This window comes from Lissotriton vulgaris, chromosome 10 (assembly GCF_964263255.1).
Source record: "Lissotriton vulgaris chromosome 10, aLisVul1.2, whole genome shotgun sequence".
NCBI classification, from domain to species: domain Eukaryota; kingdom Metazoa; phylum Chordata; class Amphibia; order Caudata; family Salamandridae; genus Lissotriton; species Lissotriton vulgaris.
In genome coordinates, this window is record NC_141698.1 from 17207051 (window position 1) to 17220205 (window position 13155).

General features: G+C 46.0%; 1 protein-coding gene across 2 annotated transcripts in view; it reads right to left on the bottom strand.

Annotated features, from left to right (window-relative positions):
- The window catches only part of LOC147684339 (rho GTPase-activating protein 4-like), a 222074-nt gene that overhangs the window by 25961 nt on the left and 182958 nt on the right, over nucleotides 1-13155 (bottom strand). For both annotated transcript variants that reach the window (XM_086940241.1, XM_086940240.1), the window contains exons 14-17: nucleotides 8188-8265; nucleotides 7606-7740; nucleotides 2192-2297; nucleotides 250-480 (exon numbers count right to left, since the gene is read on the bottom strand). In XM_086940241.1, coding sequence (XP_086796367.1) covers nucleotides 250-480; nucleotides 2192-2297; nucleotides 7606-7740; nucleotides 8188-8265 — 550 coding nt within the window. The remainder of the gene's footprint in view (nucleotides 1-249; nucleotides 481-2191; nucleotides 2298-7605; nucleotides 7741-8187; nucleotides 8266-13155) is intronic.

Here is a 13155-nt window from a genome sequence, read left to right on the forward strand (position 1 = left end):
ACTCCATCATTTCTTTAAAAGTTCATTGGGAGAAATCTCCTTTTTCTCCACTCTGCTTTGGTCATGCGCTGTCAACACAACGCACATGTCGAATCACAGATTACACTATGCCCTTAACACCCATAATTACAAACTTCATTAAACATGGCAAACTACTGATACAGCACATACACGCTGGTTCCCCTGAAGGGGACATCTTACAGGTGTACTCCAGATTGAGAGGGTAAAGAAGAGTGAATGGTTTCTCACCAGTAGTCATCCTCCACAAGCGTCATGCATCTCTCATAGAGCGGGCCGGCCAGCTCCTTCTCGCTCGGGAAGATCTTCTCCTGGTGGACGATGATGGTCTTCACGACTTCGTTGACATGAGCCTGCACCGAAACAGGGTCCTGCTCATCCGGGATGGAGATGAGCGTCGGCCCGAAGCACACCGCCAGGTTGTGCGGGTCCATCATATTTTCGTCGCTGTACTGGGACAAACTGGGAGAAGAAGGAAGAGTGCCCCGCAAGGGTCTGATAAGACGATGAAGAACTCAAATCTGAAGATTCATCACATCACATCACAAGGAAAGCCTCTAAAGTGGTACATCGGGTGCAGCCCTACTCCCCTTCCCCATGGCACCGCGAGGCGAGGAGTTTCGAAAATAGTAACCAGAGTTCCTGTTATTGTTAACTGTACCTCTCGTTCAAGGTCTTCTCACATCCCTACGCAAGAAGATCCTGGCACCTGCTTGTTAGCGCCTACCTGTAAGCTTCGCTCCTGCCACGTGTGCCCGCTTCCATTCACATACATGGAGAAAAGGTGCATAAATGTAACCGTAACATGTATGGATTTTAGCGTTACATGATACTGGTAACAACTGATATGGTGCACCTGCCTTAAACAGGTAAATAGGTATTTCACCCTCACAGAGAGCACGCATCTTGAGATACTGACCGAGGTTGTCATTTAGGTATTTCAAAGTAAGAGTACGTAAAAAAAAAAAATCTTTGGGTAAAAAAAGAATTTTGGGTCTAGAGGAGTAAAACCAGCAGGAAATTGAAGCAACCATGGAAAGGTTCAGAAATATGTCAAACATCTTCCAGAGTCAGTGAAAAATAACTATGAGAAGTGCCGGACATCCTCTAAGTGAAGCCGAACCATAACATTGGAGGCCAAACCATAACATTGGAAGCCAAACCATAACATTGGAGGCCAAACCATAACATGAGAGGCCAAACCATAACATGAGAGGCCAAACCATAACATTGGAGGCCAGACAATAACATGGAAGGCTAGACAATAACATGGAAGGCAAACCATAACATGAGAGGCCAAACCATAACATGAGAGGCCAAACCATAACATGAGAGGCCAAACCATAACATGAGAGGCCAAACCATAACATGAGAGGCCACACCATAACATGAGAGGCCAAACCATAACATGAGAGGCCAAACCATAACATGAGAGGCCAAACCATAACATGAGAGGCCAAACCATAACATGGAAGGCAAACCATAACATGAGAGGCCACACCATAACATGGAAGGCAAACCATAACATGAGAGGCCACACCCTAACATGAGAGGCAAGCATAACCGGTCCAGAGCACTGTAGGAGTCGCCTCACTCACCAGGACTCATCTTTCTAGGGAGGGACTCTTGTCAATTTCAATGCTTTATAGAGAATAACTTAGGATCCGCCCCATCTACAAAGAGGAATTCTATAGGATGGTAATGTGGAGTGGACCCCACATTGCTCAAGTATAGGACCATGAGGGGTCTGCCGCACAATGCTCCCCACCAGAATGGGTGAATGGTTGTAGCTATTTCAGGGAGGGATGGACAGATTGGGGATAGAGGAAGGGGTGCATGATGGGTAAATATATTAATAGCCATGGAGTGATGGCGGAAGGTGAACATGGACGCCCGAGGCTGGAATGCAACCAAATGCATGAAGCGATGTGGCTGAGGAAGAGGCGAATGGTGGAGAGACAGGGAATATGTGGGGTGTCTATGAATATTTCAAACAATCAAATACTACCGGATAAATATAGTGTAAATAAAGGACTATGTACAGTATTGTGGCATGAAGTGACGGGTGAAGTTTTAGGGGAAAGAGACTAGATGGGAAAGTGGAGATAGGAAGACTTGCGATCTAGGATCAGAGGGGGACCCCGTTGCCCACAGCTCCCCAAAAGGTACTTACTGGTTCAGGAAGGAAAACAGGTACCTCAGGACCACCAGGACTGGCTTTGAGAGACCCTCCATTGACTTCCTAAGATGGCTTACCCTCTCGGTGGTGCTTTCAATCTCTGCAAAAAAATAATTAAATAATGTTATTACAGAATGTTTTGAGGCCGCAGGTTAACTAACCAACCCTTGCGACTCACCACAAACATTTTACACAGGCCAGTGAGGTACCATCCAGGGCCAGGAATCCAACAGAGGCCTAGGGAGCTACAGTGCCTTGAAGCCAGTGCCTTAAAATTATAGTAAATGCAGCCACACCATTCGCCTCAAGTCCCCATGTTCCTGAAGTGTCTTTGATGCCCTCCTCTTAAATGCAACAGACCTCTACAATCACCGCCGCTAGCGGGCCTGCCGCAGACCTTCAAGGTCCTGGAGGAGCAGTCACCCCCCTAATCCAAAACCACCAAGAAACTAACTCCAAGGGACAGAAAGAGCCCAGGTCCACACGTGGAGTGAATCCTCCCCATAAGCAACCAGGGCTCACTGAGCATTTTAATCCTTCTGGACTGTACAGCCACCTTCAACACAGTGCCCCACTGAATCTACAACACTACCGCCAATCAATGACATTCAGATAGTACTGATCCTTACACCTACAGAGGGCAGAAGGGGTCAAACTAGCAGGACAGGCATCTGCATCCAGGCTGGTTACCTGCGGAGTGCCCCGACATCTATTTATTAATGATGCAAAATCCTGAAGGACCAACTAAGACACCACAACCTCCTCTTTCATTTGTAGGCGGACGGTACAAAGATTTACTTGTGAATCACAGGAGATGAAAAACTATTTACAACTGACCCTGAACCGCGTTGTGCTGCCCTACAGTGAGTTTGGCACTACACAAAAAGCATAAACACAACAGCAACAACAGCCATTAATGCAAAAGAGCCAAGGAGCAGCAAAACCAACCTCGAATTCCAAAAGCTGCAAAACCAAATCCAGGCCTTCCTCACCTGGTAAAGAAAGTATTCTCCGTCCTCCCCCAATAAACCGGTTACTAACCTTCGGTTGTGCTCTTTCTGCTGGATACCCTATGTAACCGCAGAGTCCTCACCGTTCGAATATCCCCAGGCCCGGGGCTGGATGTGGAACTTTGGTAGGCTTTGCTCCCATGCGCAAGAGGTGTCACCATCCCACCCCATGACATCTATACACCCCCTCCCAAAGTGAGGGCGCAGATCTCTTATAGATACCACCTCTACCTGTTGACTTCAGTTTCTTTTGAAACTCTGCTGAGCCATCAGACTCGGGTCAACTTATAGGATGTGCAAAACCTAACTTCAATCTCTAGAACAATAGAAGTCGACTCGTCAGATTGCAGAGGAGGGAAGAAAGTAAGGAACTTGTGGTTAGAGTATTCACCAGACAAAGCATTACCGAAGGTAAGTAACTTGTTCTACTATTGGATACTTCTAACTGCAGACCCCTTACCCTTTGGAAAGAAAAAAAACAGTACCTCACAAACGGTAGAGGGTCTGAGGCGTGGACCTACAACAGGATGTCCTGCAGGATAAAATGGACTTTCAAGTGTGCGGGGAGGGTCGTTTTTACAAAGCAGCAGCCCCACCATTAGGGTGGAGGAGCATCGCATTCCCCCCCCCTGCTGCCAGTGCAGCAAAAGTGAAAAATAAAACAGTAATAAAAATGAATTACAGTTTTATTTTTCACTGCTTCCAGCGTGACTCACTCCACCAGTTTCCACTGCGCAAGTCACTGTGGCCGGCTGTCTTGTGAAAGCTTACCTGACTTGCACAGTGTGACCTCTCCACCTAGCTGTCTCCTGTGACTGCTGGAGCGTCAAGGCATCCCACTTCAGCCAATCCTGGCACTGCTCTCATGCTGCTCGTCTGCACAATGAGTGCAGCGTCGGGATTTGCGGAAGGGGGTTGCCTGAGGCTTCAGTTGCCATCACGCTGATGCCAGAAGAAAACACAGAGGAGAGCGAAACATGGGTAAGTACATTTTTTTTAATGATCTTTTTGGACCCCAGCGGGTTTGTCTCTACGCTCCCTCTACGCCCCTTCGGTGGTGAGGGTCACCGCCCTCCATTGCAAAGCAGTAATGTCTGGTGAAAGTGTGCGCTGATGCCCACAATACAGCCTGGTAGATGTTCAACACCTCATCAACGCCACGGTTGCAGCCCTGGCTCTGTTGGATTGAGCCTGAAAATCCTGAAGAAGGCCCTTCTTGGCCAGGGAATGACATTTTTATGTACATGAGGTTCCACCTGAACACGGTTTGTTTCCGAACATCTTTTCCTTTCTTTGCATTGGTGCATCAAACAAAGCGCTGGTCATCCGCATGGTACTCCTCAGTCCAATCTATGTAAAGACCAGGAGCCCTCTTTGCATCCAAATACTGAAGTCTCTCCCTTTCTTTAGAGGGATGTGGTGGAGAGAAAACAGCAGAAAGCATGATGGACTGTGCCACATGGAAGGGCATTTCCACTTTTAGTAGAAAAGATGTCAGTCTGAAGAAGCAATTTGTCATCGAAGATGGTGGCATATGGAGTCTCTACTGACAGTGCTTGCGGCGCACTGATGCAGCTTACAATATGAATCGCAATAAGGTAAATAGTCGTAATTGTCAGCAACCTCCGCGAAAAGCTGTGGCTAGGGTCTAATGGCTTGTGCATCGAAACACGAGTGCCAAGTTAAGGTCACACTGCATCACGATAAAGGATGCCTAAGGAAACAGGTGAGCTTTTCAAAAACTGCATTACGAACAACGATTAAAAAAGCTAAGGTTAGCCAGGCAAGGTAGAAAGGGCCAACAAAGAAATTATACGGATACCCACTGAGAAGCTTTGCCGAACATCAGATAGCTTGGATTGATGAGGTCCTCGCACGAAGCCATGAATCTCCCCCAACAAAACGAATACATTTGGAAGACCACATCAAATCACAAGGATAAGGTCCACCAATTCTGAAGGCAAGTCAAAGCCACTCAAGGATGGAGATGTAGATTGCAGACATTCAGGGGCCGAACTCTGCCCTGTTGCTGAGAATGAAGGCTCTATCAAAAGGTAAATGTAACTGAGGGCAAATACCGAGGCCTAGCAGGTGGGTACCACCCCTTCCTGGCCAATCCAGATATATCAGGAGGAGCTGAGCTCAGCCCCTTCTGACTTTCTTCAGAACTCGACGCAAAAGAAGCAGCGATACAAATGCATATAGGATATCACAATCCCACTGCAGGAGGAATGCGTGTCCCAGGGAGCCTTAAGGCTGAAACATCCGCGTGCAGTAGTCACAACACTGCAAGTTCTCAGCACTGGTGAAAGGAACTACACAAGGTGTGCCCCAAGGGGTAAAACGCTTCTTATCACCTCCAGATTCTGACACCATTTCTGGTCTGTCAGATGACATCTGCTGAGCTCATCCGCCCTGACATTCAGCCAGCCTGCCAAATGACTGGCTGTCAGAGAGATTCCTTGGAGTTTGAACCACTCCGTTTCTGTAGTTCCTGGCATAGTGCCTGTAGCTGCAGCTTGATGCAGTACCACAGAGGTTGGTATTTGTCAGCCACCACCGAAGGACAGGGGCGGCCTCGCCCAAGATACAGATGTTTTCCGAGTTGGATGAAGCCTCAATAAGTTGGCTTTTGCCTCGATCCCGGAATGAGCCCTCTTCGGGATGCACAGACCCACACACACCGAGGTGGCAAAACTTCGTCAACAGGTGCTGCTCCACTTTGGGTGGTGACTACAATACCCAGGGGGGCTCCTTACCGAGCACTTTAAGGAGATCGTTTCTCATATACCGGTACATTGGGCGGACTCAACAACAGAACCCTTTACAGAAACTGATCGGAGGAGGAATGACGCCCAGATTAGGTTTAGCATTAAAATGATCTATGGATTCACAAAGAACAGATTGTTTAAACATTAAAGTGTGGACTCATTAAAAAATGTATAATTCATATAGGACTCTGGAGACAGTTACCCCCAAAAGTCACTATGAAATGGTAGACAAGCTTCTTGCCTTAACTAGTCCTGTAGGGCTTGTGGCATTCTTCAGGGCCGAATGCATGCCCAAATCTGCACGTAAGTGACCCTACAGGTAAGGTTATATACCGTATATTTTTTTCCAGAGGTTTATATAGCGCCAACCTGACCGGAAGGTATCCGGTATCAAAGCACTTTACATGAGCACCAGTTGCATTACACAAGGACACATTCATTTTTGTTAGGCACGGGGAGATTAAGTAATTTGCCCAGAATCACAGGATGTTGAGTGTCATTGCTGAGACTCGAACTTGGTTCCCCAGATTTGAGGTCGACCGCCCTAGCTGTTAGGCTACATCCTCTCCCCAGGTAGTAATTAATTCACAAGTCCCTAACATGCAATGTTGTCATACACAAAACACAAATGAACATTTGGGGGAGGTTGTGCACTTATCAAATGGAATAATTGTCCCAATAAAGCACACCCGGTCCCTGCACCACGTAGGGCCCTGACAAACTTCAGTTAGGGCCCCTCACATCTCACGTGGTATGCAAATGTATCTGTGGGCTCCATACTAGCCTTCAATAAGTGAAATCACAAGAGCCGAGAGTAAAAGAAGAAATCACATGGCTATGTGTTAACATTGCAACTAGTACATACTGGCTAAAAACAACTTCCTCAAAAGTCCCCATAGGAGGCTGTACTTGTTCATTAAATGAAGGCAGAAAATGAGAAATGAATAAGCAATAACTGGCTCGGTGAGAACAGGACCGAGCCAAGAAGGGAGCAGAACCAGGGTTCTACCCGCTTAGTACTAAGATTTAGGAAGTGCCAAAGCTCTGGCTATCCAACCCCTATCAGAAGAATCCCATTGGTAAGACTGTTAGTGCTGGAAAGTAGGACTGCTCTGCTATGCAGTGGTATTTAGATAAGAGTTAGTTTAAACATGTAAAAAACTGGGGAAAAAAAAAAAAGAAGAGAAAGAAAATGGAAAGGAGAAAAGGAAACAATGAAAAGAAAAAGGAGAAGTAGTAGTAAAAAGTGAAGAAAAGGAAAGAAAAAAACACCATGAAGAAAAAAAAAGCATTAAAAAAAAAACATGGTCAGGAAAACACAAATGGCCAGTATTGATTAAAGAAAAAAATGCAGAGTAGAAGGAATATAGGAGTGAGTGCAAAAATAAGAATTCAATATCAATACTCAGAGAAATGTAGAAGAAAAGCAATCAACAAGACCAGCAGGTAACCCACTGTCCGTCCTCTTGTGATGGGAAAAAGGGATTAAATGTTCATTTTAACGCATTTCTAGGTGATTGTGAGTCAAGAAAATTATTAAGTATTTTTTAAAAGTTAAACTGTTATATGAGAATTTTTTTCCCACCACATGAATGTGTAGAAAATACCCAAGAATGCAAATACTTACGGACAGAAGCCAGCAGGTCATGGAACATGTCCTTGGGGAAGAGCGGCTTCTCCAAACCCCGGAAGTAGAGCTTCAGGACCCCCGCCACTGAATCCACGTCGTGTCCCGAGAAGCTGTCAATGAGGGGGTCCTCGCCTACACCAATGGGGGAGAAGTTTAATTTGTAACCTTGGTCATATTCACACAAGAAAATTTACAAACTCGTACTCACAAATGCAATGCAGAGCTCAATAGACCAACAAGAAGCAAAGAAATGAGACTGAATCTGTCATGGCGGGAGAAGTGAGGGGAACAATGGAGTCTGTCAATCGAGATACAAGTAGGGAAACAAAGAAGTCGATGGAAGCCGTCACAGGGGCACCCGTAGGAAAACAACTGATGCCTTCCCAAGGGATAATGCAAGTCAGACCGGATGCTGGAGGGAAACAACAGTCTACAGAGGTTAAAGCATTAAAGCAAGGTAAGAGACCGTTGTTTAAATAAGCTCGATATCCCAGCAGGTCCACCCACCGGGACTTCTCTGCGCTGCTAGTCTGAACCCTACCCGCCCCCTACCCCGTCCTAGTATACGGTAGCGCTGACCTCTTTCAAATGCGTTGCGGATCTCGCTGACCTGCGCCTGAGATCCATTGACTCGAAAGATACCTTCGTGCTGGAGACCTGATGGAAAGAGGATAGAAACCTTGTCACTTACAAGCTGATAAAACCCAAGACCACAACCAAAATACACTGGAAGGGTAACAGCTTACACAGCGTTCACATTCAATGGTGGAAGCAAAAGAACCTGTTTCCAAAGGACCCGCTGAGTTCACACGGGGACTCTTGGTTTAGGAGATTTGAATTTTCGAGTGCACTCTATACCGCCACCCGGTCCATCTACTTTTAAACATGGAGGGAGTCCTTTAGGGAGGTCACGTTTTAGCGGACCACCACTCGCAGCATCACAACATCACACCTTTACCAAGACTGCTGCATGGTCTGAGGGCTCATCTCAGGACAATATCCAAATGCATTCACCAGAGAGACAATGGATAAGAACAGTTGCATCACTTTTTTTTAAACAAAGTACAGATCTGCAACAAAACTTTAATTTCATAGTGGTGCGTAGATTCCAGAACAAGGCAGACTGTGGGTCAGTGTGCAACCTCTTCCACTCAAGCCTTTCCGCAAGACAAGCCCCATGAGGAGACCACAGACCCCTTCCCTGAAACAACATTTTTCCTGCATGGCTCTTTAAGAGTTCCAAGCCTTCTTTCCCAGATCTCCTGACATCAGGCACCGGCCCCTGCAACCCTTACCTGATTAACTATGAACGCCTTTGAGCTTCAGGAGGTGCAAGTGACCAAAAAAGGCTTTCAGAATTATCCCTTATCACAAGTGTTGTGGAAGCATTTAAGTAAGTCTTCTGCAGAAAAAACATAAGATGATGTAAATAGTAAACACTGAAGAGGAGCAACGTTTCCTCCTATAGAGTCATCTCTTGACGGAGACCAGGTTTGTAAACTGTGAGACCACAAGTCTCTCATTAATTCAAATGCATTTCAAAGACTCTGTCGCGAGGACTAGAGTTTTGAATCAGACTACGAATGATAAGAAGCGATGATGTACGAGTGGAGAAATGCTTCACCGCCAGACGACGCTGGGCAGATGCATATTCCACCATTGGACCACATCCTGACTTAGAATGATCAACTTAATCTCCCTATGATCAATGCCGCTGAATGACATCACTTCCGCTCAGAGAGGGGTTTTGTTGCACTGAACTCGACATAGCTGAAGACGTTGCATGCTTGACCAATGTTCCACCAAATAAATGCTGATTAAGCAGGTTTCACAAACACAGTGTCTGAACTGAGCAGCAAAGACTATGTTGCTGATGACAACTTCAGGTTTTGTTGTTGTAAGACTTAGTAGCATCCACAGAAATACGTTTTCTGAATTTACAGTAGGACCGGCGCGACTCAAAAAGAGAGCTGCTCACCTCTTGTGTTTCCTGCGTTGGATTCTACAGGTTCAACAGCAGAGGAGTCATTAGCATTGAAGAACCTGAAAAGAATACAACTTAAAATGTTGTCTTTTGAAATATTATACCTCTCCCAGCTGAGGCTCAGGGAGCTCCAGTCTCAAGCACAATTGAGGTCCCCTTATTCCACCTGTTGACCAGACAGAGCGGCTTCCTTGTGCTGGAAAAGTAATTCGAATTAAGTTTTGTAGACAATGGCTTTCTCAACTTGTGACCTGATTTACTAAGTCACACTGAAAACCTTTGAAACTCTTTTTCCATGGGTTTAGAACATGTTTGACTTCTTGGAGACTTGCACAGATCCCCAGGGACAGCAGTAAAACATCTTTGCAAAATTAACTCACGGAGATGTTCAACAAAGTGAAAAGAACAGGAGTGGAAGATGCGTTGTTGAAAAGTGCATTGGCATAAGCAACTTTATCGTATTCTCTCCACTGGGATCCCGGAGCGGGCCTTACCCTACACATCACTGAACTATTCTCTTCTGTTTTCGCCCAGAAAAGCACCCCCGCCCCATGCTTTTGGCAAGTTTTACCATATTTTCCGGCGTATAAGACGACTTTTTAACCCCTTAAAATTTTCTGGAAAGTCGGGGGTCATCTTATACGCCGGGTACAAAATTTTATGGTATGTTTTCATGCGCTTTTTCATAGCGAGGACTTCACTCGAAGGTGTCAGACCGCTTCACAATAGGAAATAACAAGAAACAACACACCTTATGTTAAAAAAATACAGCCACCGGCCCTGGCAACGTCCACACCCAGGCCCCGCGCCATGAATTGTGCAAGTATCGAAAGCGAGCGTTTTTTTGTCATAGCGAGGACTTCACTCGAAGGTGTCAGACCGCTTCACAATAGGAAATAACAAGAAACAACACACCTTATGTTAAAAAATACAGCCACCGGCCCTGGCAACGTCCACACCCAGGCCCCGCGCCATGAAGTATCGAAAGCGAGCGTTTTTTTCATAGCAAGGACTTCACTTGAAGGTGTCAAACCGCTTCACAAGCGAGCAAATGGCGCCATGAGTCTTACCTCGACTGCCGCTGCCGCTGTACACGCGCCTCCAACCGCTTGCACATCCCCAGGCAGACGAGGCAGCAGGACGAGGCAGCAGGACGTCCGAAACACGGTATATGGTAACGGGCAGCCAGCGCCGAAGATGGCAGCGCCCGGTGTGTTGACACGTTTGGCACGTTTGGCATGTTTTGGCACGCGCCCCTCTCTCCTTGACATGGGCGTGGGCATAGAAAGGGGACTGTAGAATGTTCCCGAATGTTACCGAAGGCAGTAGAGCACTTGCCGTGATTGGCTGGTTGTTGCGAAGAGGAAAGGCAGTCTCGTGACCAGATAGCGTATTTGCCGTACCGTACGTGTGGTGTTGAAGACAGTCTCTGCACCTGTCCATTCTGTACAGCACCAGTACCGTACATCGAGTGCAAATGGCAGACAGCGAAGAACCCGGCAAGGCTCCAGCAGCGCATCCAGTGCAAATGGCTGGCAGTCAAGAACCTAGCAAGGCTCCAGGAGTGGCAAGAAGAAGGAAATATGAAGCCAGCTACAAACTTAAAGTTGTGGATTTTGCCACGGAACATAATAACTGTGCTGCTGCTAGACAATATGGAGTGACAGAAAAGATGGTTCGGGCCTGGAGAGCAAATGAGAAAGCATTACGGAGTATGCCAAGGGGCAAGTGTGCATTAAGAAGAGGCACCCCACATTGGCCAGAACTCGAAAAGCATGTAGCAGACATGGTGGCCGAGCATCGGCAAAGCGGTTATGTCGTGACCCGAAATAAAATCCGATTGGTTGCACTTCAGTGGGCCAAATCTAATCCAGATCTCAGCCACAGATTTAAGGCCACTGTGTCCTGGTGTACCAGATTCTTGGGAAGGCATAACCTGGTATTGCGGCAAAAGACAAAAATTGCCCAGAAATTACCTGCGGATCTTGATGCCAAAATGCATAGCTTCCATCGCTACGTTATTAGGCTGCGCAATGAACATGGCTATGCGCTAAGTAGCATCGGAAATATGGATGAAACTCCAATGAATTTCGATATGATTGCCAACAAAACTGTCCATCAAAAAGGCGAAAAGACAATTTTAATAAAAACAACAGGACATGAGAAGTCCAGTTTCACAGTGGTACTAGCATGCACAGCTGATGGCGCAAAGCTGAGACCAATGGTTATTTTCAAAAGAAAAACAATGCCGAAACTCAAGTTTCCTGTTGGTTGTTTTGTGCATGTGAATGAGAAAGGCTGGATGGATGAAGAAGGGGTAAAGCTATGGCTTGATAATGTATGGAGCAGGCGACCAGGTGGACTTCTACAAAGACGTAGTCTACTGGTGTGGGATATGTTCAGGGCTCATTTAACTCCCAGCACCAAGCAAAGGCTGGCAAGACTAAAAACAGATGCTGCAGTTATACCTGGAGGATTGACATCGTTGGTGCAGCCACTGGATGTGTGCCTAAACAAGCCATTTAAAGATCGCATCCGAGAACAGTGGAATGAGTGGATGGTTAGCGGTGAAAAAACATTCACAAAAGGAGGAAACATGCGTGCTCCACAGTTGGATGTTTTGTGCACCTTTGTCATAAAGGCCTGGAACGACATTGATGCAGAAACTGTAATAAAGTCTATAAGCCATAAAGAAGTGTGGCATATCAAATTCATTAGATGGTATGGAGGACGACTATTTGTGGGAAGGTGAAGAGGATGCCGAAGAAGAGACCACATCATCTGATACGGAATTGGTACCAGATCCATACGATGACTGCCTTACAGATGTACCACAAGATCTCATTGACTTACTTATGAGATCAGATGACGAAGAGGAGGATTTTGAAGGCTTTTAAAGGGAGCGTTGTAAATCCTGTAGAAATCGCTTGGATTTATGGAAAGTTATGGAAAGTTTAATCCACTTGCACTGTTTCATGCACTAATTTATGTTTACCGTACCGTACCGGTATATTCAGAAGTGACAGTTTTTGATATGGTTCTAAATAAAAATATTCAGAGTAAAGCAAGATTGTTTATACAACCAATTTGTTTGCGTTCAGTCTTTGAGTTTGTAAAATAAACGCTTAGGTACCCACTGTCCACTGATAAAGCCTTACTGCTCACCCACAGGGAGGAGGACTAGACTAATACGGTAAGTTCAAAATACCGGTACATTCTCGGAATGGCTATGCAGGACTGCGTTGGACTGCGCTGGAAGTGGGGGGTCGTCTTATACGGCGAGTATAGCACAAAACCTAAATTTTTTCAGGCAAAGTAGGGGGTCGTCTTATACGCCGGGTCGTCTTATACGCCGGAAAATACGGTATATGTGTTTCCATGGATGGAATCCACCTCTAAAGAGTTTAATAATACCGAAAAACGTAGCGGTTTGAAGGAGATCGCTGCATGGTGCGACTCCCTGATCCTTTTTTAATACCTAGTTTCCAACTCATAATACTACATTTATCAGGGTGCAAACATTGCCATATTAGCTGGTTTATAAGTGTAAAATTATTATAACC